Here is a 27,810-nt window from a genome sequence, read left to right on the forward strand (position 1 = left end):
GCCCTCGCTCGCCCTCGCTCGCCCTCGCTCGCCCTCGCTCGCCCTCGCTCGCCCTCGCTCGCCCTCGCAGCCTCTGGCCGACTGCCCAGCCAGGGCTGAAGCCTGCCGCGCCTGCCTGCCCAGGCCGCTACGCAGAGGCCCTGCGAGAGCACCAGCATGAGCTACAGCTCCTGGAGAGCATCGATGACCCTCTGGGCTGTGCCGTGGCCCACCGCAAGATCGGAGAGCGACTGGCTGAGCTGGAGGATTACTCAGCTGCCCTGAAGGTGGGCAGAGCCCACTCCCACCCCCAGCGCCCACTCCCACCCCCAGCACCCATGCTGACCACACCCGGCCCTGCAGAGCCCACACTTCGAGCTGGTCCCTTTCTGAGGAGAGAAGCAGTTTTCACTGTCTTGGGCTCTGGCTAGAGGGGGACACGCTTGGACGTGGCCTTCTCAGGCAGCCCTGTGTCAGGGAATTGTAGTCTGGTCTTTGGGTAGGCACATCATAGCCTGGGAGTCTGGCCCCACAAACCATTAACGAACATAACACTTGAGCTGTGTTTGTGGGCCAGCTGGGGAGTTGGCACAACTGTCCACAAAGGGCCTGCTCGGGTCCTGGCGAGTGGGGCTGCAGCAGCCCAGCTAACTCCCAGTCGGCGTCTCCTCCACATGACGATGATGGCTCGTTGGAGTGTGGCACCGCTGTCCCCACAGGCAGCCCATGGCACAGAGGATATGGGACTTGCGCAGCCTGGCTTTGTCCTGCTCTGTGGGGATTTGAGGGGCGTAGGGGGTTCTCCTTGGCAGAGGTAGGCGCCTCCTGGAGTTGGGGTACATATGGGATTTGCTTGAGGTGGAAGCTGGCTCACAATGGCCATTCCTTTGCACCCCAGCACCAGCACCGCTACTTGGAGCTGGCCCGTTCCCTGTCTAATCATACTGAGCTGCAGAGGGCCTGGGCCACCATTGGCCGCACTTACCTGGACATCTATGACCACTGTCAGTCACAGGACGCCTTGCTGCAGGCACAGACTGCCTTTGAGAAGAGCTTGGCTATTGTGGACGAGAAGCTGCAGGGTGAGGGCCCTCAGAGGCCAGGCCTTCCCAACCTCTGCCTCCTGACCTGCTAGCAGAGGAGGCCACAGCTCCAGTGTCTGCTGTCTGTATGGTGGGTTCTACCTGCCTGGGCCCACCCTTTGCTAGGCTGAGATCTGTCCTCAAAGCCTCCCATGAGGAGGTGCACGGCCTGTGCTCCCCACAGCCTCACGTCTGGGCGTTGTCTGCTCCTTCCCACGCTCTGTCTACAGCAGGAGCTCGTCACCACAGCAAGAGACAGGAAGAGGGGTGGGGGAGAGGCTGCACAGACCCCGAGTTAGATACCCCAAGTGGGGATGAGGCACTGAGGATTTGTGGGGGCATCTTCTAGGGACGCTGACCAAGCGAGAGCTGAGTGAGATGAGGACCCGACTCTACCTCAACCTGGGCCTCACTTTCGAGAGCCTGCAGCAGATGGCCCCGTGCAATGACTACTTCCGGAAGAGCATCTTCCTTGCCGAGTAAGGCCTCTGCCCCTGGAGGAAGGAGCCTCCTGAGAGAGCACCGCCCGCCCTCCCTGCTCACCTGCCGCACGTCTGTGGCATAGAGCAGGCTTGGCTTAGCATCGGCAGCTGCATGTCAGCGCTTGGGTGCCCCCCAGTCACTCTGAGCCCTGTCGCCTCCCACAGGCAGAACCGCCTCTACGAGGACCTATTCCGTGCCCGCTACAACCTGGGTGCCATCCACTGGCGCCGAGGGCAGCACTCCCAGGCCATGCGCTGCCTGGAGGGGGCCCGTGAGTGCGCACGTGCCCTGAGGAAGGAGCTCATGGAGAGCGACTGCTGCGTGCTCATCTCGCAGGTGCCCACTTACAGCTCTGGGCCTTGCCTGCCGAGGGGCTCGGGCTCCAGGGAGCCTGCAATCTCACCTTTCTTTTCTTCCCCAGATCTTCCAAGACCTGGGGGACTTTTTGGCTGCCAAAAGAGCCCTGAAGAAAGCCTACAGGCTGGGCTTTCAGAAGCCTTTGCAGAAGGCAGCGATCTGCCGGACCCTTAAATATGGTGAGCCTTGGAAGGGGACCCAGGGTGCTGAACTTCCCCCGGAAGGGGTGAGGAGATGGCGGCATCAGTGTGAGGCCTTTTCCCGCTCCCCACCCCCTTCTTGTTGGGAAGAGAGCCCCCCATTTCTCTGAGCCTTCAGCATGGTGTGTCAGAGGGGGACGCACTGAGGGACGCATTGAGGGTGCTCAGGAGGCTGGCTGGGCATTTATAGACGAGCCGGGGTCTTTTTGGCAAGGCGGAGACGAAAGTGTTGCCAGAGAGGATGGGAGAGCAGACGGCGCGTGTGGCCCGTGAGGACTGACAAGTGGCAGGAGCTAGTAGCTCCCCTTGTGAGCCAGGTGCTTCTTCAAGGTGTCAGTTACTAGTTTCCTGACCCATGCAGTAAGTCCACGAGGTGTGTTTTGTTACTGCCCCCTTACCTAGGGGCGAGCAGAGGCCTAGAGACAGTGGACGGCCCACCCAGGGCACATGATGCACAGGTGGCGGTCGGGTCGGAGCCCCACGCTGTGTCCCCTCTTCACTAAGGCTCTTCTTGCAGTGCTGGCAGTGGTCCAGCTGCAGCAGCAGCTGCAAGAGTCGGAGGCCAGTGACCCCCAGCGTGCCATGGGCATCTGCGAGCAGCTGGGGGACCTGTTCTCTAAGGCAGGCGACTTCCCCAAGGCGGCCGAGGCCTACCAGAAGCAGGTGTGCGTCCCCTGCTGGGGCGGGAGGAAAGGGGCGGTCGTGACACTCTGGGCTGGTGGGGTGTGAGGCAGCCCTGGCCTCGCTGTCACTGCCTCCACAGCTGTATTTTGCAGAGCTGCTAAGCAGGCCGGGGCCCGAGCTGGCCGTCATCCACGTGTCCCTGGCCGCCACCTTGGGAGACATGAAGGACCACCGCCGGGCCGTGTCCCACTATGAACAGGAGCTGAGGCTGCGTGGTGGCGACGCCCTGGAGGTGAGCAGTAATGGCGTCCGGTCCCACCCGGGGTGCAGAGGGGCTATGCGAGTAGGTCTCCACGGCTCTGCCTCAGGACCGCTACTCTCGAGTGTTTGTGTGGACAGGCATTCCCTTTCTAGGGCTGCCGTCCTCCTGTTTCGTGTGGGCAGCGGAGGGAGCTGGGCCTTGGCCGGGGCCAGTTCCATGGGGCGGGCAGCAGCCACAAAGCTCATCCCTCCTCCTCCTGCTCCAGGAGGCCAAGACCTGGTTAAACATTGCGCTATCCCGAGAGGAGGCCGGCGATGCCTATGAGCTGCTGGCACCATGCTTCCAAAAGGCTCTCAGCTGTGCCCAGCAGGCCAAGCGGCCCCAGCTGCAGGTACAGAAGCCCATCCACGCACGTGGAACCCCCCAGTGCAGCTTTCCTGCGACCTGCCTGTCCTCGTTCCCCACCCCCATCTCCCCGTTCAGGGTGTCCAGTGCCCCTGGAGCCCTGAACTGGGCACCCCCTGCCCCTCAGAGGCAGGTCTTACAGCACCTCCACAGCGTGCAGCTAAGGCTGCAGCCCCAGGAGGCCCCTGGCACTGAAGCCAGGCTGCAGGAGCTGAGTGTGCCCAGAGACCAGGAGGAGGACGAGGATAAGGAGGAGGAGGGTGATGGTGACACCCCCGAGGCCAGCGACGTGGAGCTCTCGGAGAGTGGTGAGGCCCGAATGCTGCCTTGGCCCCTATGCCAGCTGCCCGTGGCATTTCCTCCCTGACACTTGCTGGGGCTGGGCCCTGGGTTGGGCCGGGCGAGGGTGGAGTCCTCATTGGGGCTGCTCACCGGCTCGCGACAGGAGGATTCAGCCTTGTGGAGGAAGGGCGGTCTGTGCTGGTAGATGGAAGAGGGGAGTGGGGGCGGGGGGCTCTGGGGCAGCTCCAGAACCTTCCTGGAGGAGTCAGTGATGGGAAGGCTAGTGGGTATCTGCTGGGGAAGGAGGTGCAGGGTCAGACCTGGAGAAGTGGCACCACGAGAGGAGGGCACAGGGCAGACAAGAGGGGAGTGGAGACAGCACGCTGGCTGCCAGGCACAGGAGCTCAGCACTTCCTGAAACCCTTGAGAGCTGGTGCAGGCTTTCTCTCAAGGCTGGCAGGGTCAGCCTTGTGGGAGGTGGGTGTGCAGGATAGGCTGGAGCCATCACCCAGGGGGTGCCAGGCTGGTGGGTGCAAGCCGGTGGCTCGCTTCTGGCTGAGAGGCGGGAGGTGGGAGACCTGTCCCTGGGGCCACAAGGAACAAGTTCAGTTTTGAATTTGAGGGGCTTCCAGAACCTCTTCCAGAACCAGCGGCCAACGGCTGTGGGAAGGTTATGCCATGCTTTAGAAGGGGGTTAGGCTGCGTGTCACCGGTATGTGGGTGTAGGCAGCCAGAGGAGAGTTAGAGGACCAAAGCAGGAACTATAGGTAATACCACTCATCAAGTGGTCACGTAAGAGGAGCCCGTGAAGTAGAAGAAGGTTCTAGCAAAGACCAGCAGCAGAGGGAGTAGAGGACAGGAGCAGAGAAGAGGATTGGGGTCAGCCAAGTGAGTTGGGGGAGGCAGATGCAGACAGGAAGGTCAGGCACGTGCAGGTGGAGGGCACCTGGGCTCACGGGATGAGCTATTTGTAACGTGAGCGTGACTTGGCCCAACAAGGGTGCTTTCCAGGAGCGGACAGAAGTCTGGGGTGGGGAGATCCAGAGTGGGGTCTGGGCATGGGGTCAGCACATGATGGACAGGGATCAGGTGGGCAGAAAGGTCGGGTGCATCCCCTGTGGGCTGGGGGTCTGCGAGTGAGGAACAACCACGGACAGGGCTGGGAGTGGAATAGCAGTCCACACTGGACCCCCGTTCTCCAGGCCTGGAAGGTGAGGGGAGCCTGGGGACAGGGGGGCTTGGCTTACGTGGAGTGGGCCGGGCTCTGTTCCAGAGGGTGATGCTGAGGGCTGGTCCCAGCAGCCAGAGGAGGACGAGGAGCTGCGGGCCTGCCTGGGCCGGCAGAGGGTGAACAAGGTGAGGATGGTGTGGGGGTACTGCGTGTGTCCCTCCCACGCTTGCCAGGACCGCCTGGTCCCCTCACACCTCTGCTTCCTGTCCTGGCACAACTGTCCACAGTGGAACCGGCGCAATGACGTTGGGGAGACTCTGCTACACCGAGCTTGCATCGAGGGCCGCCTGGGTCGCGTCCAGGACCTTGTAAGGCAGGTGGGTCTGCTGCCTCGTTCTAGCTACTCTGTGGGTCACGGGGACTCTCTCCTGGGGTGCACTGTCTCCCTGAGGGGATAGGGCAGGGCATGGGGGCTGCAGGGTGCATCGTGGCTGCTGGGCCTGCACAAGTCCCTGCAGGGGCCTCCCTGAGATGATGCATCTTGTGTGGGGACCATCTCTCTCTGCTAGGACCTAGGCCAGGGCAGAGCCAGGCCTGAGGGTAGACTTACGGGGCCCGTTCTGAGTTCTGAGACCCAGGCCCTGGCTCTCCTGGGAGCTCAGAGCCCCACAGTGAGGCCAGCCTGAGGGATACTCAGGTTAGGCTCCTTCCCATCCTTGGTCTCAGGGCCACCCCCTGAACCCTCGGGACTACTGTGGCTGGACACCCCTGCATGAGGCCTGCAATTACGGGCATCTGGGTGAGTACGGGGCTGGTACATGCCAAGGACGGGGGCCAACAAAGGCTGGGAGCTAGCTCACATCTCCTGGCCCACAGACATTGTCCGCTTCCTGCTGGACCACGGGGCTGTGGTAGATGACCCAGGCGGCCAGGGCTGTGAAGGCATCACCCCTCTGCACGATGCCCTCAACTGCGGCCACTTCGAGGTGGCTGAACTGCTCATTGAACGGGGAGCGTCACTCACACTCCGAACCACGAAGGTGAGTGGGGGTACAGGCCAGGCCGTGGTGGGTGGGGTGCTCCTGCCAGCCCTGCTCAGCCAACCGCCACGCAGGGGCATAGCCCGCTGGAGACACTGCAGCAGTGGGTGAAGCTGTATGGCAAGGATCTGGACAGCGAAACCCGAGAGAAGGCTGTTGCCATGGAGAGGCTGCTCCGGGCGGGCCCCTCAGGCCGAGGCAAGTATAGACCTTCTGCCCCTGGGGACGGCTCTCCCTGACCTGAGAGTGCCCTAGGCCCCGATTCCAAGTGACGTCTTAGCATGGGTGGTTGGGTAGTGACGGACACTGCCTCACACGAGATTCTATCTCCCCACAGCTCCCCACGGCTCCCAGGCTCCCCACGCTCTTCCACGTAACCATCTGTTTGACCCTGAGGTCTCTCCTCCCTCGAGCCCCTGTCCAGGACCCCCAGGGACCTCTCAGGCTCGTGCCAGGGTCTCTCTGGGGCAGACAGTTCCAGCTGTGACCAGGCCTCGGAGGAGCAGGCACAAACTGGCCAGCAGTAGCAGCTCAGAGGGTGAGGACAACCCAGGCCCCCCCCGACCGAACCAGAAGAGGCCCCGGCATTCTGTCCAGCCACAACAGGACAAAGCCTGGACGCCCGGATCCACCAGCAACCGGGAGGCGGCGGCAGCGAGTGCTCCCTGGGTGGGCGTCCGAGGCGTGGGCAGTGCCCAGAGCTGCCACCTGGGGTCCGGCCCACCTTGGGGTCCAGGCGAGGCCACCCTGCAACGGCCAGCGCTCATCCCTGAAGAGGAGTGTCTGGCCTCAGACTGGCTGGAGGACGACTCACCACTGCTCCACAGCCGCCAGGATGGCCATCTGCCCCGCTCCCCGGGCAGTGGTGACAGTACCGGTCGTAGTGCCTCGGGGTCAGGCAACAAGAGCTCCAGCAGGCCCCGGGCCCGGGCCAGGCAGAGCCGGCTGCCCCGTCTCAGGAGTTGCGGTACACGGGTCAGGGCAGGTGGAGACGGTAGCTCGGCTGCAGAGCCTCCATGGAGCCCGGATGTCTCCAGGGCCTCGGGGCCCAGTGGGGAGAAGAGCCCTGTGGTGGGCCAGCCCTCGGTGGGTGCACTCCCTGGGTGGGGGCGGTGGGGGCAGTGAGGCTAGACAGCTGTGTTTTCTGACTCAGGCTGTTGTGCCCTGCCCCCACCCAGCAGGGTCCGTCTTTGCCCCCTCCCATCCGGGTGCGAGTGCGAGTTCAGGACAGTCTTTTCCTCATCCCCGTCCCACACAGGTAAGGCGTCACATGCCCTCCGAGTCCCAGCTTCCCCGGCACCCCTGGGAGGACCCTCACGTTTGCAGATCAGATGGCGCGGGTCACAAGGGCTTACTTTGACTTGCGTCACCCTGCTGTCCAGGGGGCCTCCCATAACCGACGTGAGGTTGCAGGCCAGGGTAAGAGTGCCCCGCAGGAGCATAGACAGGGCACTGGAGTGGTCAGGTCAGGCCCCGTGGCCCCTAGGAAAAGCTTGGAAGAGCTGCAGAGAGCACGGGCATGTCCTGGGCAGGGGCAGCGGGAGGGGAAGGGAGGGAGCCAGACAGAAGAGCTATAGACCTAGAGATGGCAGGACCCTAGAGGCTTTTCCTCAGTGTGTGCAGGGACCTGGCCAGCTCAGCTTCCGCTTTGTCCCTGCAGCAGGGAGGTCCACTCTGTGGCCTGGCTGGCTGATCAGGCTGCCCAGCGCTACTGCCAGGCCTGTGGGCTGCTGCCGAGGCTCGTCTTGCGAAAGGAGGGAGCCTTGCTGGCCCCACAGGACCCCATCCCTGATGTGCTACAGAGCAACGAGGAGGTGAGTGGTAGGAGCCTGGGCCCTGAGCATAGGAGAGCCCCCAGCGTGGGGGGCCCCCGGGGCTGTTTAGTGACGGTGCTTTGCAGGTATTGGCTGAGGTGACTTCGTGGGACCTCCCGCCGCTGGCTGACCGCTACCGCAGGGCCTGCCAGAGCCTGCAGCAAGGTAGGAGCCCAGGAGAGCCTGAAGTGGCCTGGGCAGAGGGGCTGGGTGTTCATGGTCCACTTTCCTGTGCCACTCCCAGGTCTGTGGGCCTAATGTCCCAGAGCCCTAGATATCCACCGAGGCACCCTCCCCCCGACATCTGGCCTCGTGCCCAGTGCCCAGTTCCTCCTCTGCCCAGTGCCCACACATGTGGGTGTTCCCCAACACTGGCCCTGTGGGAGGCGGGATGGCATAGAGTCACCGGAGCCACTGAAGGGTAGGTTCAGGGTGGCTCTCCAAGGGAGCTTGCCTCGGGCCCTGAGATGTGGCGGTGACAGAGGTTGGAGCCCTGCCGAGAGGACCTGACAAGTCAGAGAAGGGACATCCCCACCCACCAGCCATGCGTGGGAGCTCAAGTGATGCTGGGCCCACAGGCTTGTGGGATTGGGCTCTGCAGCACCTCTGGGGTGTCCCAGGGCTCATGAGTGAGGAGGGAGATGTTTGGTTTGACCCCCCAGGATTCCCAGGGCAGAACGGCAGGTTCTGGTCCTGGTGACGCTATATCCCCCCCCCTCCAGAGGAGCACCAGGAGGTGCTCCAGGCCATGGAGTGCCAGGGCTCGGGCCCCTCATTCAGCGCCTGCTCCCTGGCCCTGCGCCAGACCCAGCTCACCCCACTGCTGCGGGCCCTGAAGCTGCACGCGGCTCTCCGGGAGCTGCACCTGGCAGGGAACCGGCTGGGGGATGGATGTGCTGCTGAGCTGCTGGCCGCCCTGGGCACCATGCCTGGCCTGATTCTCCTTGATCTCTCTTCCAATCACCTGGGTCCTGAAGGCCTACGCCAGCTTGCCACAGGCCTCCTGGGGCAGACCACCTTGCAGGTAGAGGCACGGGGAGCAGCAGGCTGGCAACAGGGCGGCATCAGAACGTTTGCATTCAGCCCGTCGTTGGGTGGGAAGGTGCAGTGGCGAGTGCTGACCTCTGCCCAGCTTTAGGATGGCAAGGAGACCAGATTCTCCAGGGGGCCCATGTCTTCCACAGAACTTGGAGGAGCTGGACTTAAGCATGAACCCTCTCGGGGATGGCAGTGGTCAGGCCCTGGCATTCATCCTGCAAGCCTGCCCCTCACTCAGTACCTTGCATCTCCAGGCCTGTGGCTTTGGCCCCAGCTTCTTTCTGAGCCACCAGGCAGCCCTAGGTAGTGCCTTCCAAGGTGAGCTGATGGGCATGTCCACTCCCTGGCCCCAGGGTTCCAGTTGCCATCAGAAGGGCATGTCCAGGGGCACAGAGAGCCTTGAGCAAGAGGGGCCCCGGGCGACCAGGCATGGTGTCTAGGAGCACATAGGTGAATGTGCTAGGTCTTCCTGGGCTTGGGTCATTCCCCTAGGACATGCCATGGGCCGCTGTCCCTGTCTCCCTATTCTCACCAGCTCTTAGCGTTCTGTTTGCCTTAGATGATCCCACCACGGACACCGAGGCCGTGGAGAGCGGTGGTCCCAGTACTGAGAGACTGGGAACTCGGAGTCCTCCAGGGGGCCTTTCTGCAGAAGTGGTGGGCTAGGAAGTGGGGCTTGGGGATGTGAGAGCAACAGCAGAGGAGAAGCTGGGATTAGGGCAGCAGGAGGTGCTCTCCAACCCCACCCCATCATTCACAGACACCCTGGCTCAGGGCCTGTCTCAGGTACTCCGTCCTGGCTTGGGGGAGGCAGGTAGCCCAGAGATGGTGGGGAGAGGGTGGGCTCAGGAGTCTGGCCCTGTCCCCTCCTTGCCTGGGAAACCCCAGGTGGGAGTTCCCTCAGTTCTGCATGCACAAAATCTCAGGGATGATAGCTTCCCCAGAGGGATCATGAAGGTGTCGGGCCTAGGACTGCAGCTGGGCTGGGGTGGTGACCGTGTGTGGCTGACAGTGGTTCTGGTCCCCCGTGCAGATGCCAAGCACCTGAAGATACTGTCTCTGTCCTACAACATCCTGGGCACCAGTGCCTTGGCCCAGGCCCTGCAGAGCCTGCCCGCTCACACCCTCCAGCGCCTGGAGCTTAGCTCTGTGGCAGCTAGCAAGAGTGACTCAGACCTCGTGGAGCCTGTGGTCAGATTCCTGACTAAGGTATGTATGCGGCTGGTGGGGGGGCGGGGGGTGCCATGGCAAACCAAGGCTGGGCTGTCCGGGCTACAGTTCCACACCTGAGACCTGGCGGGGGTAGGAGCAGCCTGGGAAGAGGGTTGCAGGTTCAGAAAGAACAGCTGTGGGTGAAGCTTTTGGGAGAGCTGCCTGCCTCGGGCTGTGAATTCCTGGCCAGCAGGAAAGGTGCCTGGGACCCCAGGCAGATCCCAAGGTCTGGCCAGGCTTCCTAGGGCTCTCTCCCCTGACTCTTCCACGTGGGGCTGATCCCTGTGATTTTCACATGTCGAGTATGACTTAGAAGGGGAGGCGTTTCCTTTTGATTTTCACATTGAAGGGATGCTGCTCCCCTCTGGTGCCTTGGGGGTCAGGCAGTCTTTGGCCCCTTGTTTCTGAGGAAGAAGGAAGGTATCTGACCTGGGTTTGGGTCCTCTACTGGGAGGCAGAGAGGGTAGGTGCCCCACTCAACCCTACTCCTTTTGGGCCTCTGCTGTGTCTAGGAAGGCTGTGCTCTGACTCACTTGAGCCTGTCTGCAAACCACCTGGGCGACAAGGCAGTGAGAGAACTGAGCAGGTAATGCTGTGCCACCCACTCCTGCGCTATTCTGAGGGAGTCTGATCTCAAGTCCCAGTACCCTGGAGCGCTGGGTTGGGCAGGGAAGGGAGGTGAGCTTGGGGACCTACCCAAGGCCCTGGTAGTAACAGCTGGTAGTAACAGCTTCTTCCCCTCACTCCTTCCAGCTTTCAAGCCTGCCTCCTTGTGTTTCTTCTTCCCTTACTCCTGAGGCTCCTGACAGCCTTTCCCATTACCCTTTGTTGTAGCAGCCCATACCGGGGCCACTCATGACCCTCCAGCCTCAGCTGGCTCTTGGCGGTGTTGGGCACCCAAGCCAGGGAGGCATATACCCAGGCCTGGTCACTATGGTCCTGGCCCTTGGCAGTGTCCAGCTGGCCCTAGAGAAGTACTTGCACCCGTGCATACTGGGGCAGAGCCTATAGGGCCTGGCCTATGGCTCCCAGAGCTGTGGTTTGTCTGGGGCAGCTTTCTGCAGTACTGGGGGCCTCCCTCCCTAGAGGCTGACCCCTTTATTTCTTCCCTTGTTGTCTTAGATGCCTTCCTCTTTGCCCCTCACTCATTTCACTGGACCTGTCTGCCAACCCTGAGATTGGCCGTGTTGGCCTGGAGGAGCTCCTGTCTGCCCTCCAGGTGCGGCCCCAAGGCCTCAGTTTCCTTGGCCTGTCAGGTGAGCTTGGGGACCTACCCGAAGCCCTGGTGCTTCCTCTAAATGGGCTGTCACTGCTACCAGCCAGATGGCAAAGGTGGGCTGGGCTCCTTTAGTTAGATACAATGGGGAACAGTGACCAGTGTGACTGGAAGGGGGTATAAGCCCGGTTCCTAACACAGGGCAGGGAGGACCATGGGGGCTTTGCCTTTGGCCTGTTCAGCCTGAACCTCAGAGACCATGGTGACTGGGGTGGGGGGACGGGGGTGGGTCCCCTTTCACAAGGATTTCCTAATTACCATTGGCAAAAGGACAGAGCTCAAGATCAGGATGGCAAAAACCTGCCACCGAGGGATTTTCCCACTTCCAGGCAGGGCCTGCCCTGACTCTACCTTCCCAGCCTGTGTATTCCCATTTTGGCCACACGCAGGCACAGTACCCTACCAGAGCTGCCTTGACGATGACCCCAGGAGACATTAATTTGGTAAACTGGCCACCCAATAGCCCGACACATCCAGCCAGGGCTTGGGGCAGGAGAGTACCAGGCTTTGCCCTCTAGGAGGATAAGGACTAGGAGTGGGTGTGTACACAGGGAACCCCTGGGTTCCTCCTGCTCCTCACTCCCACCCCACAAGGCCAAGCCGGCTCCTCCAAGAAGGCAGCCCTGAAGGCAAGCTGGTGGGATATCTGCACACAGCTAAGGGGCTGCTTCCCACACACCTGGCATCTGTACCTGTCCTCTCCCCTAGCTCCCTAGGGTCCTGAGCCTGTTGGGCACTCTGGCCTCCCTGGAGATCAAACCTTGACAGCTTAGTGTCTGTCCTCTTAAGACCCATAGGCATTCCTATAGTGTCCATTTTACAGATGGAAAGACCCCAGGCATTGTCATAGAAACTGTCAGAGGCACAGATGTGATTGCAGCATTTTATTTTAGCCAGTCTCCCTCCTGCCTGCCTACTGGCTATGAAAGGAGCCCACGGACCCGGTGGCCTCTCTGGAAGCACACACGCCTTCCTAGGGTGTTAGTGGGCCTCTCCTGGGCATCTGCCCAAGCACCTGGTTGTAGCCCCTGGGGCTCAGGGGAAGTGGCCTCTTCCTGAGGGCCACGTTGGTAGAAAAGAACACAGTCCTGGGAGTTCCATAGGTGTACTGCGAACGCCACTGGCTCCTGCGGGATTCCCCCGTCTACCTCGCAGGGGCCTGCTCCCTGAGACCAGCTCCCCCCTCCCCCCCTGCAGGCTGTGCTGTCCAGGGCCCCCTGGGCCTGGGCCTTTGGGACAGGATCACTACGCAGCTCCAGGAGCTGCAGCTGTGCAGCAGACGCCTCTCCACCGAGGACCGTGACGCCCTGCGCCAGCTGCTGCCCGGCCAGCCTGGAAGTGCGTGCACACTGGACCGAGGGTCCCAGCTCTTCTACCGGCGCCTCTGACAGGCGGCGCTGCCCTTGCCCTGCAACCCACCCTCGCCTCAAATAAACGATCGCCGCTGCTGCCTCCACCCCCGCTGCTGCCTGGAAGGCGGGTGGGAGGGGGAAAGCGGGGGTTCACTTTGCCGTAGGGGAGCTGAGAGCCCGCTGGAACTGGGGGCAGCTCTGGTTATTTGGTGGTTACGCGGAGAGGGCAGTCTCCTTTCCCGGAGCCCCTTTCCGCCTGTGGGTTGTACGGCCGCGGGCGTGGCCAGGAGTCGGGACGCGCCCATTTCCGGGTGCGCAGGCGCGGACGTCATGGTGGTAGTCGATTGGGAGGGAAGTGTGCTCAGGCGCAGACCTTGGTGATCGAGCGTAGATTGCGGGAGCTAGGGGTAAATGCGTGCGCAGGCGCAAACGTCAAAGAGAGCGCCGAGCGGTCGATTGGGAGCGCGGCGCCGCGGGTCCCCCCGACGGGCAGAGCGAGCGCAGGTACCCCGGGCCGGGTGGGGCGAACTAGGAAGGGCCGGCTGAGCCGGATGGGAAAAGGCCGCTGGGCTAGGTCCGTGCGCGTCGTCTTGTCGCACAGGGTTCCTCTCGCGCCCAGGCACCTCATTCCTCATCTTGGGGTAGTCTCTTTAGTCCCGGCCCCGCCCGGCATTGCGAAGCCATTTCCCCGGGCTTGACGCCCCTGAGAGCGGCGTTCCCAGCGGGCGGGAGCCCCAGGTGTGTCCCGCGGGTGTCGGTCGGTCCCGAGCCGCACGCGGACCCCGCGTGCACCCTCCGCATCCGGTCGGGCCTCACCCCCACGGTCCGCCCCACTCGGGGTGCCTCATTGCTCGCTTGGACCCGGGGGCAGCCTGGGCGGCATCTACACAGTCAAATGTGGGCATTATCTAGAAACTCGCTTTTCGGTTCAGTGTCCGGCTTCTGAGATTTAGCTGTATGTTCGTTTGTAGCTAGGGGACATTCGTTTTCGCGACAGAGTGGAATCCCACCGTAGAACTGCAGGCGCTTTCTTTCCTTTATTTCTCCACTCTTCAGTACTCTTCGCCCGGGCACCCCCTCTTAGAAGTTCTGGATGGGTTGCTGAGTAGTCTCCCAGCTGCCACCCGCTGGACTTCTGTAATGCATCTGCCTTCCCTGACAAGATCCCTCCCTCGGAGAAGTGCTCCTTAACCCTTTCCCTCTGGTCCCTCTGATCCCTGGGTACCCTAGGGCTCCAGCCTGGGCTGCTTTCTCTCTTCGTTCCCCTGTTAATCGTCCCCTGTGTGACACCACCTACCCCCAGTGTCAGGCGTCAGCGGTGCTAGCTAGCCTGGCTTCTCCTCTGGCCTGAACTGCCTCAGCACACCCTGGATGACTGTGGAGCCTCTGGAACCCCACACAACAGCGCCAGGGCGAGCATTCCTGGGAGCCTGCTCCTTTTCCATCTCTTCCGACTCAGCTCACGTGACTGTCATTGGGCCAGAAAGAGGGGACTTGTTCTTGATTCCTTTTCTTTTCTTTTTTTTTTTTTTTTTTTTTTTTTTCAACGTTTTTTTATTTATTTTTGGGACAGAGAGAGAGACAGAGCATGAACGGGGGAGGGGCAGAGAGAGAGGGAGACACAGAATCGGAAACAGGCTCCAGGCTCCGAGCCATCAGCCCAGAGCCTGACGCGGGGCTCGAACCCACGGACTGCGAGATCGTGACCTGGCTGAAGTCGGACGCTTAACCGACTGCGCCACCCAGGCGCCCCTCTTGATTCCTTTTCAATTAACATTCTGTTTCAAATACTTCTTCAGTGGGTTTGGTTTCACGTCCAAAGCATGGCTGAAACTGACTCTAGGCACTGCATCAACTACCTGAGTGGGCAGGACCCTCCCAGCGGCCTCATGCTTTTGTTCTTGCTCAGCCCACTTCCTCACTGGGAGCCCCAAGAGCTTATGTTTAATCCGTCAGCGAGTCCCGCTGCGTTAGTATAAAACTCAGTTCTGATCGCCAGAGCTGTGTACCTTGGTTCCGCCTCCATCCTCATTCGGAAAGCTCTGTCCCCCACTTGTCTATCCCTCTCACTGCATTTCTCTGAAAGGCCTTGTGTTATTTACGCTTTTCTCTCTGCCCAAATGCTCCTCCCCAGGTCTTCTGAAACTTGCCGCCTTCTTATCTTCTGCCTTGCATCTTTCAGTGCACCCCCACCCCTCGCCACTGGTCTCTCCTCTCCTGAGATGCTCCTCAGCACCCACTTCCTCCTGACAGTCTCTAGGGCAGAACTGGTGTTCTTACCACAGCACATAACACCTTGTGTGTTCATCACTATGATGTAGGCAGGCCAGGTCCAGGGGCTCAGAGGGGGTCCCTGCTGGACCAGCCAAGAGGGTCCTTACCTTCACACAGGTTAGAAATCAAACGTGAGCCAGAAGGAAGTGAGAACAGAGTTTATTGGATAGCATAACTGACAGAGCATAGCAGAGGGAGCATCTGGGAAATTCGGAAAGCAAAGAATAGTGAGTCTCTGGTTGGGGTCAGGAGTTTTTATTGAGGGTTATGTCCTCTCACGCATCCAGACATTGGTCAGGACAAAGACATATCCTGGGGGTCTTGGCATCAAGATGTCTGAAGTCCCATGTCAATGGCCTGGAATATGCACAGGACAGCCTTGCCCGGTCACTCTTCAGATGTTATCTACTGTGCTGACTCCAAAGAAATTATTAACTTCTTGACCTTTACAAGGTAGACATACATCGTTTGTGCTATAAGGCATGTGCAAGGCAGGGGTACAGGTGCTAGCAAGAATAAGAGCAGAAAAGGAAACAAAAAAGCAGATATTCATGGAGTTCTTCAGTTCCCCTATCTCAGCTATCTCTTGTCTGACTCTGCTGAGGGCAGGGAAGCTCTTCATGAGGTCCAGCACATGAGACCCAGGGGTGTTAGGGGTCACCTTTGATTTGGCATTGGCTGTACTCCCCAGGTCTCTGCAGTGGCCACCTGAACCCTACAAGATGTTTCACGGGATCCCAGCCACTCCAGGCATGGGAGGTGAGTGTGGCCCAAGCTGGACCCAGGGACCCAGAGGGTCCAGGCTTTCAGGCCCTGCTGCAGAGGCCAAGGGTTGGGGGGGGTGGGGGAGGAGCTATAAGTGTCTCCCCCATACAAGCCTCAGTGGGCAGCTAGGGACTGGTGCAGTTTATCACCAGGGGGCCCAGAGATGACCTCCAGGTGGGACCCACTTGGCACAAAGATAAGAGCTTTAGTGTGGCTGGAACCTCAGGGGGTTCTGGGTATCCTGGAGTCAAGCCAGGGGAAAGGTCACAAAGCATGTGACAAACATCATTTGTGCCCTGTCCCTGCACCATAAGCAAGGTGTGGTGACCCTGCTGTAGAGTGAGGTAACTGAGGAGCAGCGGTGGAATGAGGAGCCAGGCCTGGCATGTGTCTCCCTGGCTCCAGAGGAATGTCGTGTGCTCAGGTCCCCCACCCCGCGACAAGTTGGTGGGGTGCTGGGAGTAGAATTCTATCTTCCAGCTCCCTCTGGGCTCTTTGGGATGTTTCACAGGGTGAGGCCTTGGGTGGGCTAATGAAATGGGGCTGGGATTAGGGCCAGTGGACAAGCCCCCTGGGGTTGCCTTTGTGGCCAGCTGGCTAGCTCTCTGCTCTGTTGCAGCCCCTGGAAACAAGCCGGAGCTATATGAGGTGAGTGGCAGATGTCCACCTGGCCAGCATTGGCCAGCGCCTGTGTGAGCCTCACCTAGACCCCGCAGCCACCCTGGTACCATGGGCTGACACGCTGTCCTCTCTCCAATAGGAGGTGAAGCTGTACAAGAACGCCCGGGAACGGGAGAAGTGAGTCCCGCCCCTGGACTGCCCCCACCCAACACACATACACACACACACACACACACACACACACACCATGTTCACCTGCCTCCCCTGAGTGACTTCCCCCAACCTCTGGACCACCCCCATTCTGGGGTCAGGCTGGCGAAACAGTTCCCAAGGAGCCTCTGCTGGGGCAGGGGGGGGGAGAGGCCGCTGAAATGCAGAGCTCTGCCACAGCTTCACCCTGGGAGGGATAGTGCCCTCCCTGGGCTTTGGTAGCCGTGGCCTGATGGACACACTGTCCTCAGATATGACAACATGGCGGAGCTGTTTGCGGTTGTGAAGACAATGCAGGCTCTGGAGAAGGCATACATCAAGGACTGCGTCACCCCCAACGAGTGAGAGCTCGCTGACCTTGCACCGGTGATAAGAGCCAGTCTGTGGAAGCTTGTTTCTGCCTTCCAGGGCTTGGGTGCTCAGGAGGAAGCAAGAGCAGGGGTCTGAGGCCTGAGCTGGGGATGCGTATGGTTCCTGCCTCCTCCAGGCTGTGAGGGGGTCCACTCCTGTGGGAACCACCCAGCACAAGGAGGCTGCCCCTGGGTGCTTGTGGCTTTGGCACCGTCTCAGCCAGGAAGTCCTAGTCGTGGTACAGAAGTGTCTCAGGAGGAGAGACCTGTCCACCACCTTGGTCGGGGGTTCCCCCTGCGCCGGGGGCTCTCCCTGGGCACAGATGTCCTCATTGACAAAAGGGCTTCAGAAGGCAAGCAGAAGGGTCAGGGAGGTCAGCATGTGAGGTGTTGTTGGCCAGGCCTGGCACTTAGGAGATACACGGGGCCTTTGTTCAGTGAGATAGGCCTGCCTTGTAGGTCCACAAGCTGTCGATGTGGAGGTGTGGCCAGTGTATTCCAGAAGAGGGGGCTGGCCAGGCTTCTGCCTGGGTCTGGGCTCATCCCGTGTGGCAGCCAGCCATATTTGGGACACTTCCCTCTTCTGCTTACTGTCCTCCCAAGGTCTTGTATTTAGACTCCAAGGGAAGCCTCAGCCTTCGTGGCCCATCTCTGATCTCTCAGAGCTGCCCTGTGTCTGGATGGGCCGAGAGAGAGAGGAGGTGTGGGCAGGGCTAGCCTGTACTGAGGGCAGCAGCCTGGCCCTCTCCCTAGGTACACTGCAGCCTGTTCTCGGCTCCTGGTCCAGTACAAAGCCGCCTTCCGGCAGGTTCAGGGCGCAGAAATCAGCTCCATTGATGAATTCTGCCGCAAGTTCCGTGTAAGTGAGCTGGCCCCTCCATTTCCCGGGGAACAGCAGGCGGGAGGTGTGGGTGCTGTTGGGGAGGGTCTGGCCAGCTGCCCTGTGAGGCCCAGTACCCATGGTACCCGCCCTCCCTCAGCTGGACTGCCCACTCGCCATGGAGAGGATCAAAGAGGACCGTCCTATCACCATCAAAGACGACAAGGGCAACCTGAACCGCTGCATTGCAGACGTGGTCTCGGTGCGCTCCCGCGGCCTCGGGGAGCTAGGAGGGGCCAGGGGGGCTCCTGCGGCCTCGGGGGCCTACGAGAGGTCAGGGGGGCCAACGCTGCCTGCCGTGGCCACCGTGTACTCAGAAGCCCGGCGCTCCCAGGGCTGCGCAGCCCTCACACACACCAGGAGGGGGTCTTCACAGTTAGGAATGAGGGGTGGGCAGGACTTTCTCCCTGGGCAGCATCCAAGAGACCCCTGTGGGAGGCACCGAGGGTCAGTGCAGCCAGGGTTCCCATGCACCCACAGCTCCAGGAGGCCTAGCCAAAACGCTGTGGGCCAGGTGGCCTAGAGGAGAGCTCATGGGCTATGGGAACAGGGGGGTCCAGCAGGCACCCAGTGACCAGATCGCCAAGGAGAGAGGCTGAGGAGGGAGACAACGGGCCAGACGGGCTGGGTGGGGGCTGACCTGGGCCTGGCCCCGCAGAGGAACCAGGCCCGCGAGCTGCAAGGAGTCCCCCACCCTGAGCCCCTACGGCGGGTCTGTGGTACCTCACACACACACTTCTTCCCAGCTCTTCATCACGGTTATGGACAAACTGCGCCTGGAGATCCGTGCCATGGATGAGGTGCGGCTCCCGGAGGGGACAGAGGGATGGAGGGGTGGCTTGGAGAAGGGAGTGGCAGGGGCGGGGGTAGGAGAGGGTTCCTGGCAGAGGAAGCCGAGCGTCCTGTCCACAGATCCAGCCTGATCTGCGGGAGCTGATGGAGACCATGCACCGCATGAGCCACCTGCCCCCCCGACTTCGAGGGCCGCCAGACCGTCAGCCAGTGGTGAGCATCCCTGCCCGAGACTTCCCTGCCCCGTCAAGGACCGAGAAGCCCCTCCCGTGCACACACCTCAGTGCTGTGCTCCCACAGGCTGCAGACCCTGAGCGGCATGTCGGCCTCTGATGAGCTAGATGACTCCCAGGTGCGCCAGATGCTCTTTGACCTGGAGTCGGCCTACAACGCCTTCAACCGCTTCCTGCATGCCTGAGGCCCCCTGTCCCGGGGTCTGGGGAGGAAGGCTCTCCGGTGGGCCCGGTGGAGGGGCTGCGGCTGCGCTCCACGCTCGACCCCTGGATGGTCTGCATGCGCCTTGCTGTTCATAGCAGCTCTTCCGTCTGTGTGTCCGTCCACCCCAGAGCTCTGTCCCTGCCCTCCCCACAATAAAGATGCTTTCTGACCCCCCCCCCCCCCGCCGTGCCTGCTGTGGCTGCCCTCCCCCAGCCGGGCCCGCCCTGCCTTTTTGTCTTCCCTCTGGGCCTCGGGTGGGATCCTGCCTCGCTGGAGCACAGAGGTTCTGAACGTGTGGCCCGTTCCTCAGGAAAGGGTCTGACGCCAGCTTCCCTGGGTGATTGGGGGCAGGGGCCAGGTAAGGCTTGAATCTGACCACAGAGGAGGCTGCCTTTCACATCTGCTTCCCCACCCGTCACCTGAGAGCTCTAAGCAGCTGGGGGGCCAGAGCACTGCTGTGCTGCCCCCGGTACCTCTCCCTGCCCTGGGGGACGCCACAGGCCAGTGCAGGGCCTTGTCCTTGTAGTGGTTCACCGGGGCCCCAGTAGATGACTCATGGGACAGACAGTTTGTCCTGCCCACCACAGAGGGTGTCCCTTGCTCGGGAGCAAGGTCAGGTGGGGGAAGCAACAGTCCTCGGGTGGGGACACGGGTGTTCACAGGCCGATGCTGGCTCAGTTACCAGTGTTTACTGCACCTGCTGCGAGGCCAGGGGCTGTCAACCCTGCAGAAGCCCTGGCCCCCGGCGTCACAGCCACCTCCTCACAGGCAGCTGGCAGCAAGCCACAGACCAAGCCTCTGGATTCCAGGGTGCATCGTGTCACGTTTTGGCAACTATGGCATCGGGATGAGGGACAGGCTAGAGCTTAATTGTAGCATTCCTTTTTCCTAGTGGTACTTCTGGATGTCTGTAGCATTAAAGGCAATTAAATAAGGTGTGTAGTATTTCGGATGGTGATAAAGTTGTCTGTGTGTGAACTGGCTGCCAGTTGGGGAGGTGCCATTTTGCACGGGGCAGGCGGTCAAGGATAGCAGAGTCGGCAAGGAAGAGAGGAGTAGAGAGCCATTTGGAAGAAGGGGGGCAGAGAGGCCAGGTGAGGACTTGGGATTGTACCTGGAGCCCTGGATGCCAGCAGGGGCCTCAGAGCGGAGGCGTGCCCCATGTCATTTGGGTCTTAGTAGGGAAAGACAGCAGAGAGAGGCGACTGGCATGGGGGGCCTGGCCCATTGGGGGTTGGGGGGGCAGAGAAGGGTCCTTGGGTTCTGGGCGTGGGCCGTGCTGTGTGTCACACCCACAATGTTTGCTGCTGGGCTGGATGCGGTGTGCGGTGAACACCCAGGCCTTGCACTAGGACAGCTAGACGGAGGAGCTCCTGTGGACATGTGGACACCTGCACCAAGAGGGGCTCCGTGAGGGTGTGGCCAGAGCTGTCAGCATAGGCGGAATCGAATTGTGTCAGCTGGCCAAGGGCATCGGGTGGGTGGCTGGACATCAGAAGCTGGAGTTTCAGAATGAAGGAAGTGAACACGATGAAGGCTTTTTAGCTCCATGGCAAAAACTCACTGATAGGTGCCAGGAACTGTACCCAAGAGGCCCTGGGACTGGTACTGTCACACTTGGAGGTTGGGGATAGAAACACCACAAAGGAGCTGAAGAAGGGATGGCTGGGGCCAAGGAAACCCAGAGACGTCCTAGCCGCGGACAAGCAGCTGGGTCCAGGGCAGACTGAGATGGGGAAACTCGCCACTAAGAGGCCTGGGGAGCCCTCGGGGACTTTGACAGGATTGGGGAGGGGGGGGCTTCAGGGGAGCCTGGAAGAGACTGCCAGTGCCAGAGACCCCAGATCCTGATGTCGATGGCAGCTGAAGGGGCAACGGGGGTTGTTTTGGTCGATACGGTTTTTTGTTTTTATTGTAATTAAGCGCAACACAAAATTTGCCTTTTTTGGTAAAGATTTTATTTTTTTTTTTGTGGGGCTTGAACTCCACAACCCTGGGATCAAGAGCCACACGCTTTACCGACTGAGCCAGCCAGGCGCCCCGACCATTTTAAACGTTTTAAAGCTCGGCGGCATGAAGTACACTAAGAATGCTGTACAGCGATCACCGCATCCAGACAGAAACTGTCCTCAGTAAACACTAACTCCCCGTTCCCCTTCCCCAGCCCCTGGCCGCCACCATCCTGCCTTCTGTCCCTAGATTTTGACTAGGTGCCTCCTACAAGTGGAGTCATACAGGGTTTCTTTTTTTGCGATTGGCTTATTCATGTTGTACATGTGTCAAAAATTTTTTAAAGCGCTATCCCCAATGTGGCGCTTGAATTCACGACACTGAGATCAAGAGTCACAGGCTGTACCAACTGAGCCTGCCAGATGCCCCTAAGTTTCCTTCCTTTTTAAGGCTGAGGTCGCCCTCCCCCCACCCCCCATTCATGCTGGATGGCACCACAGTGTGATATCCCTGGGTCCTAAGGAGGGGCTGGGGCAGAGGAGATAGGAAGAGCCTGCCAGGGTTCCCATTATATTACATAGACCGTATTTCATCCATCCATCCATCCTTCAGTGGACACCTGGGTTGTTTCTGTGTTTTGGAGGTTGAACTAGTGCTGCTATGGACACAGGTGTGTTTGAAGACAGGAGGGACTGCAGTGTGTGTGTTGGATGATGGGATGATGTAGGAAGGGCCCAGGGACACGAGAGAGGGTGCAGCACCCAGAGGGGGACCCCAGCACCAGGGAGGGGGCAGTCAGATGTGCAGGGGCACTGGTGATGCCTTCTGCGGCCGCTCTGGGCTGGGATGGAGGGCATCTGCTGGGAGAGGTGGAGGGTGCATGAAGCAAAGGAATATGGGCCAGCATGAAGTTCCTGAGGTCAAAGGGGCTGCCCCAGGGAGTGCCAGCCACAAGCCTCAATGGCTCAGGCGGTTCTGCCACTCAGCCCAGGGGCCTGGGAAGGCCAGCCTAGAAGGCTGGTCTGAGATCTTTGCCCAGAAGCTAATAGACCCTTGAGCAGTGGGTGGCCTGAGGCAGCAGCCGGGTCCCCAATTCCTGCTGCAGCCAGCCCCGTGGTCCTGGTGCAGTGGGGTAGGAAAAAGGCCAGTTTGTGCCTACAGTCTTCAGAGTGCCTGAATCTCTCCAGCTTCCCTCCTTGCTGACTCAGGGTTCCAAGAATCATCCAAATCCCTGGCAGGCTCTTCCTATCTCCTCTGCCCCAGCCCCTTCTTAGGACCCAGGGGTATCACACTGTGGTGCCATCCAGCATGAATGTGTGTGGGGGGTGGCGACCTCAGGCCCAGGACTCTGCCCTCAGCATGATGCCCTGCCCTGGGCCCACGGGACTCTGGGGACAGAGTCCCTTGGGCCTTGGCTCCCAGCTGCCCCAGGGCTTCACCTCTTCCATCCCAACCACACCTCACAGGGCTCAGGGTCAGTGGCCAGCTGAACCAGGTGGGGAAGGGGACGCCCACACACTCCCTCCAGGAAGCAAAAAAAAAAAAAAAAAAAACCCACGAAGGCTGCCCTGAGACCTGGCCAGGGGTGCAAGCTGGCTCCCTGGGGCCTGCCCCTCCCCTGCACTGCCAACCAGGCAGAGATAAGCCAAGAGGTTCAAAGGCCAGAGACGGAGCCAACAGGGAGGGGCAGGTGCAGAGCTGGCAGTCACAGCCCTCCCTGGAGCCCCTGGGCCTGGAGCTTGGGATCCTGCCCCGCTTCCTCCTGCCAGGAAAGCCCAAGAGACCTCTGCCAGGAGGCAGCAAGCAGAAGGCCCAGTGGGCTCCCCTTGTGTCCTGTGGGGATTTGGCCATTTCCTCAGGCATTTTCCCCAGAGTTTGGGAAGGGGAGGACGACTCCCCAACACATGGGAGAAGAGGGCCCCACCTCCCCACCCCCAACTGGGACCTAAGGCTAAGGGTGGGGTGAGGGTGTCTAAGCTGCCTGAAGCAAGGAAGCCAAGCAGGGAAGGGGCTGGGAGGGGAGTGGGGCAGGGGTGTGTTCAGGCCTCTCAGGTGGAATGTTGGGGACCTCTGGCCCAGGCCCCCCTTGTTGGCGGCAGACCTTAGAGAGAGGGTTACCCCTCGGGCATAGAAAACGCAGCCCTGCCCCACAGTTCTGCAGAGCCACAGACAAGCTAGCAGATGCCCAGGCTGTCCTTGCAGAGGAAGGGGCCCAGCTCTTGCCCCCCACGGGCAGTGGCTCCAACCTCGGGGAGGACCTGTGGCTGGAATGGTTAACCTGAGGTGCCTTAGTCAGCCAATCACAGAGCCCTGCAGGAAAAATACCTGGGAGAGGTCCTCACGCGTTCGGGCGGGTCAGAGCCCAGCCCCAGTCCGGCCCTAGGCGACCCGAGAGCCCCAGCCAGCCCTGGCGTCAGCGGCCTCCCCAGAGCACAGAGTGCACAGGGGCCTCAGCATGACCATGACAGTCCTGGTTCGACTCCAACTGGGGCTGCTGCTGTCTGTGCTGATGGTGACCATGGTGGCAGCTCAGCCTACCCGTCTGCTGACCTTGCTGTCCTCGGGCCAGGGTGTTCTGGACCGTGTGGTGTTGGGCAGCCTGTTAAATACACTGGCGGACCGTGTGCACTGCGCCGACGGGCCGTGTGGAAAGGTAATTGCCGCACCCGATGGGTCCCCCAGCCCAGGCCCGCTCCGCCCCAGGGCTGGAAGCAAAGGGCCTGGGCAAACTCCAGGAGGCGGGCCGAGGCGAGGCCGGGTGGCCAAGCACCCAGGCCCTGCCTGCAGGCCAGCGCCCACCTTCCTCTGCTCTGAGTTCAGACAGGCCTGCGCTCCCAGGATCGGGGGCTGTGACGGATACATATAGCTCCAGGATCCCAGGGCTGCCTCCTCCGTCAGTCCCCAGGCCATCAAACTGGCAGTGGTTCCGGGAAGAAGCCACCCTGGGATGGGTGGACCACTGCCCCGAGCCCTTTTGTGTGTGTGTGTGTGTGTGTGTGTGTGTAATCGAGAGGGTGGTGACGGTGGGAGTGTGTGAGAGAGTGATGATGGAGGGGTGGGTGGGAGAGGGGGAGGGCGAGACCAGTGTGTATGGGCCCCACAGGGAAGCAGGCAGCTTCCTGACCGTAGGCACCTGTCTCTGCCCATAGTGCCTCTCTGTGGATGATGCCCTGGCCCTGGGCAGGCCTGAGAAGCCAGGGCTCCCCGGGGGGGCAGTCCTGGAGCACAGGCACATCGCCCGCTTCAGTGCCGCCGCTGCCCTCTACCTCAGTGACCCCAAGGGCACGTGTGCAGATGTCCAGGCTGGCCGCTGGGCCACCCGTGCTGACCATCTCTTGGCCCTGTTGGAGGGCCCCAAGGCCCTGACCCCAGGCCTGAGCAGGCTGCTGCAAAGGATTCAGGCCCAGGCTGCTGGCTGGCCTGCTGCAGAGAAGGTGAGGGCCTGGGTAGGTGGGGCAGAGGGACTAGATGGGGAAGACCTAAGGGGATCCATGGAGAAAGGAGACCACTTGGGGGGTTGGGCCTGGCTGCAGTGGGCAGAACATCCCACAAAGCCTTCCTGGACACCTGGGGGAGTCTGGGGACCTACTTGGGAGGCTGAGGGATCACAAATGGATGTCCGATACCACTCAGGACAGGGAGCTGGGGAGCCCCCGGGGCCTTCATCAGACAGGGGCTGAGAAGAATCCTGGGCCCATAGGGAGGGCCCTCGGGGAGGGGTCAGACCCAGCACAGGCCGTAGGCTGGCAGGGTTAGGTGGTGGTGCTCTGAGAAGCCTGATCTGGCACCATGTTAGGGCGGGTCTCGGGGTCGGTGGCATGCAAGGGCACTAGGGTTGATGGCAGAGCTGGAGGCCAGGAAGGCCACCCTGCAGGCAAGGCTGAGCCCTGACCCTTCCCTCAGGCCTGTGTGGACCTGCCCCAGCTGCTGGAGGAGGCAGCAGGGGCAGGAGCTCCCAGCAACCCTGGCCTGGTCCTGGCCGCCCTGTTGGACCATGTCAGCGGTGGGTCCTGTCTCCATGCCCTGCCGACCCCCCAGTACTTTGTAGACTTTGTGTTCCGGCAGCACAGTGGCGAGAATCCCAACATCACACTGGCTGGTGAGGCTGTGGCGGGGCCAGAGAGTTGGGAGTACCCTGAGTCCCCGACCTCCATGTCCTTGGGGAGGGCAGGCCTGGAGCCCATACACACTTTGTGATTCTGTCCCCCCCTGCCAGAGCTGGAGGCCTTGATGCGGCGCCTGGGGGTAGGGAGAGTGGCGGAGACACACAGTGACCACAGCGACCATGGTCATCTGGGAAAGGGGGCCAACCACCAGGGCCCTGTGCCCCCTGCCACCCCTAACGGCAGCTCCAGCATGTGGGACACAGTGAGCAGCCCATGCACCACCGTCCTGGGGAGAGGTGGGGGGGGCTCATGGGTCTGCTCAGGTCCCCGACCCCCTTTCCTGCCACCCCTCAGGTATGTCTGAGTGCCAGTGAAGTGATGGCCGTGTACGGGCTGTCTGAGCAGGCGGGGGTGACTCCAGAGCTCTGGGCCCAACTGAGCCCGGCCCTGCTCCAGCAGCAGCTAAGTGGGGCCTGCAGCCCCCAGTCCAGTCCCCCCACTCGGGACCAGCTCAGTCAGGCGGAAAGTGAGTGCCTGCCTCCCCAGTTGTGCCTGCTTGCCGTACCCATCGGTGCTGGGTGCTGGTGCCACAGAGGTGGGGCCTCACAGGGAGGAGGAAGTGGCCGCTGGGCTAGGGGAGGGGTGGGCAAAGCCGGGCCAGGGCTGGCAAGAGAAAGTGGCATGGGAATAGAGGGGTCACAGGGAAGTGTGGGGGCCTAGATGGGTAGGGGATGGGGCTTTAAAGGTTAGCATAAGCAGAGGAATGGCCGGAGCCTGACCACGTGCATCCCTGGTGAGCTGGCTCCTGGGCCCTGCTTGGACACCCTCCCCTGGGAAGCAAGAAAGGCTCTCATCTCAGCCCTGTGGCCCCCGCTCCCTCTCCAGGATATCTATATGGCTCCCTAGCCACGCTGCTCATCTGCCTCTGTGCCATTTTCGGCCTCCTGCTTCTGACCTGTGCCACCTACAGCGCTGCCTCCCACTACATCATCCAGACCTTCCTGAGCATGGCTGTGGGTGCACTCACTGGGGATGCCGTCCTCCACTTGACGCCCAAGGTCAGCCCGCTGCCCCTCCCTCCCCAGACGGGAATTTCCCTGCCCAGTCCTTCGAGGCCCATCCTCCTGGAGCCCTTCCTGTCTCCCTGGCCTCTCCGTCCTTGTCCCCAGGGGTGGGGTGGGGTGGGGGAGGCCTTAAAGCCCCCTTCCCTCCCCAGGTGCTAGGGCTGCACACGCACAGCAGGGAGGGCCTTGGCCCACAGTCCACCTGGCGCCTTGTGGCCATGCTGGGTGGCCTCTACACCTTCTTCCTGTTTGAGAACCTCTTCAACCTCTTGCTGCCCCTGGACCCTGAGGTCAGGTGGGAGCTGGACGTGGTGGGTGGATGGGGCGGAGTCAGGGAGGCCCATTGGGCCCTGAGCCACTGTCCCCACAGGACTCAAAGGATGGGCCTTGCAGCCACAGCCACGGTGGCCACAGCCACGGAGTGTCCCTGCAGCTAGCGCCCAGCGAGCTCCGGCCGCCTAAGCAGCCCCACGAAGGCTCTCGCGCAGACCTGGTGAGCTGGCCCTTCCCCGATGTCTCCATCCCACATGGAGTTTCCCCTGCAAGAACCCCTTTCTGCCCCTGCCCCCGCCCCCGCCCCCGCCTCCACCCCAGCGCTTCTGTCCATGGCCTCCTCTGTTGCTGATCAGGAGACCCAGCCCCGCCACGCCCCTCCTCACCTCCCTGCCCAGGGGCTCATCCACACGGACCTACCCCCTCCAGGTGACAGAGGAGAGCCCGGAGCTGCTGAGCTCGGAGCCCCGGAGACTGAGCTCAGGTGAGCCCCGAGGGAAGCCCCAGAAGGATTAGGGGCTACGGATTTGTGCAGAGCGCCAGCGCGGGCCGGGGGAGCAGAGGTGGGGGCGCCGAGGTGGGGGACCAGGTCGGCGCCGACCCACGTCCACCACACTCGCAGAGCTGAGATTGCTGCCCTACGTGATCACGCTGGGCGACGCCTTGCACAACTTCGCCGATGGGCTCGCCGTGGGCGCCGCCTTCGCGTCCTCCTGGAAGACCGGGCTGGCCACCTCGCTGGCGGTGTTCTGCCACGAGGTGCCACACGAGCTAGGTGAGCAGCGCGAGGCAGGGCCTGGGGACCCGGCCGCCGGCCAGGGGCGGGGCCTGCCCGGCTGTGGGCGGGGCTCTCAGCCTGACCCCCGCTCCGCCCACCCCAGGGGATTTCGCTGCCCTGCTGCACGCGGGGCTGTCGGTGCGCCGGGCTTTGCTGCTGAACTTGGCCTCAGCGCTGACTGCCTTCGTCGGCCTCTACGTGGCGCTCGCTGTCGACGTTGGAGAGGACAGTGAGGCCTGGATCCTGGCGGTGGCCACTGGCCTCTTCCTCTACGTGGCGCTCTGCGACATGGTCAGGACGGAGGGCGGGAGTCGGCTGCCCTGGGGGTGAGCCGAGCAGGGGCTCAGAGCTGGTCGCTCACCTGTGCCTAACTCCTCCTCAGCTTCCAGCCATGCTTCATGTGCGGGACCAGCGGCCCTGGCTCCTCTTCCTGCTGCACAACATGGGTCTGCTGGGCGGCTGGACCGTCCTGCTGCTGCTGTCGCTGTATGAGGACAAGATCACCCTCTGATGCCCACCCCCCTACTCTCGGGCCCTTGATGCTGGCTGCTGGCCCCCTGGGCTATCTCAGCTCCTTGGGTCTGCTAGCCAGTGTGGAACCTGTAGCTGGGTACCCAGAGAGCCCCAGGCCTTTGAGAGTCTCCCTCTCACATGCCCCAGCATCCCTATTCAATAAAAATATTCTTGCCCTTGGAGCCCAGCTGCTTTCCTTGCTGTTAGGGAAGTTTCTCC

General features: G+C 61.6%; 3 protein-coding genes across 5 annotated transcripts in view; all 3 read left to right on the forward strand.

Moving 5' to 3' along the window:
* Positions 1 to 12,681, forward strand: part of TONSL (tonsoku like, DNA repair protein) — a 13,219-nt gene extending 538 nt beyond the window's left edge. Inside the window, exons 3-26 of one of the 2 annotated variants that reach the window (XM_049632737.1) lie at positions 124 to 266; positions 878 to 1,061; positions 1,411 to 1,540; positions 1,709 to 1,880; positions 1,966 to 2,080; positions 2,619 to 2,764; positions 2,865 to 3,017; positions 3,253 to 3,378; positions 3,520 to 3,700; positions 4,948 to 5,030; positions 5,133 to 5,222; positions 5,572 to 5,644; positions 5,722 to 5,885; positions 5,960 to 6,083; positions 6,223 to 6,971; positions 7,064 to 7,143; positions 7,546 to 7,699; positions 7,786 to 7,864; positions 8,422 to 8,723; positions 8,884 to 9,055; positions 9,771 to 9,946; positions 10,462 to 10,535; positions 11,072 to 11,205; positions 12,423 to 12,681. In XM_049632737.1, coding sequence (XP_049488694.1) covers positions 124 to 266; positions 878 to 1,061; positions 1,411 to 1,540; positions 1,709 to 1,880; positions 1,966 to 2,080; positions 2,619 to 2,764; positions 2,865 to 3,017; positions 3,253 to 3,378; positions 3,520 to 3,700; positions 4,948 to 5,030; positions 5,133 to 5,222; positions 5,572 to 5,644; positions 5,722 to 5,885; positions 5,960 to 6,083; positions 6,223 to 6,971; positions 7,064 to 7,143; positions 7,546 to 7,699; positions 7,786 to 7,864; positions 8,422 to 8,723; positions 8,884 to 9,055; positions 9,771 to 9,946; positions 10,462 to 10,535; positions 11,072 to 11,205; positions 12,423 to 12,613 — 3,995 coding nt within the window. In that variant the 3' untranslated portion in view covers positions 12,614 to 12,681. The remainder of the gene's footprint in view (positions 1 to 123; positions 267 to 877; positions 1,062 to 1,410; positions 1,541 to 1,708; positions 1,881 to 1,965; positions 2,081 to 2,618; positions 2,765 to 2,864; positions 3,018 to 3,252; positions 3,379 to 3,519; positions 3,701 to 4,947; positions 5,031 to 5,132; positions 5,223 to 5,571; positions 5,645 to 5,721; positions 5,886 to 5,959; positions 6,084 to 6,222; positions 6,972 to 7,063; positions 7,144 to 7,545; positions 7,700 to 7,785; positions 7,865 to 8,421; positions 8,724 to 8,883; positions 9,056 to 9,770; positions 9,947 to 10,461; positions 10,536 to 11,071; positions 11,206 to 12,422) is intronic. The other variant, XM_049632738.1, reaches the window with a different exon arrangement.
* Positions 12,682 to 12,982: 301 nt separating this feature from the next.
* On the forward strand, positions 12,983 to 19,841 carry VPS28 (VPS28 subunit of ESCRT-I). Its single transcript, XM_049632739.1, is given in 11 exon segments — positions 12,983 to 13,081; positions 15,543 to 15,610; positions 16,236 to 16,264; positions 16,377 to 16,414; positions 16,699 to 16,788; positions 17,551 to 17,656; positions 17,778 to 17,879; positions 18,424 to 18,477; positions 18,590 to 18,643; positions 18,645 to 18,682; positions 18,770 to 19,841. Coding segments are annotated over 10 exon segments (666 nt in total). The 5' UTR covers positions 12,983 to 13,081; positions 15,543 to 15,573; the 3' UTR covers positions 18,888 to 19,841.
* A 3,471-nt stretch (positions 19,842 to 23,312) lies between these two features.
* SLC39A4 (solute carrier family 39 member 4) lies at positions 23,313 to 27,767 on the forward strand. 2 transcript variants are annotated; one of them, XM_049633732.1, is made up of 12 exons: positions 23,313 to 23,510; positions 24,007 to 24,291; positions 24,761 to 24,956; positions 25,074 to 25,225; positions 25,318 to 25,489; positions 25,849 to 26,021; positions 26,180 to 26,317; positions 26,398 to 26,520; positions 26,730 to 26,784; positions 26,923 to 27,075; positions 27,182 to 27,369; positions 27,461 to 27,767. In XM_049633732.1, exons 1-12 carry the CDS (start codon positions 23,313 to 23,315, stop codon positions 27,587 to 27,589), a joined length of 1,962 nt encoding a protein of 653 aa, XP_049489689.1. In that variant the 3' UTR covers positions 27,590 to 27,767. The 2 variants fall into 2 exon arrangements, with proteins under 2 accessions (XP_049489689.1, XP_049489690.1); XM_049633733.1 differs by lacking the exon at positions 24,007 to 24,291 and having other exon boundaries at positions 23,319 to 23,510.
* The last annotated feature ends 43 nt before the right edge of the window (positions 27,768 to 27,810 follow it).

This window comes from Panthera uncia, chromosome F2 (genome assembly GCF_023721935.1).
Source record: "Panthera uncia isolate 11264 chromosome F2, Puncia_PCG_1.0, whole genome shotgun sequence".
Lineage (NCBI taxonomy): Eukaryota > Metazoa > Chordata > Mammalia > Carnivora > Felidae > Panthera > Panthera uncia.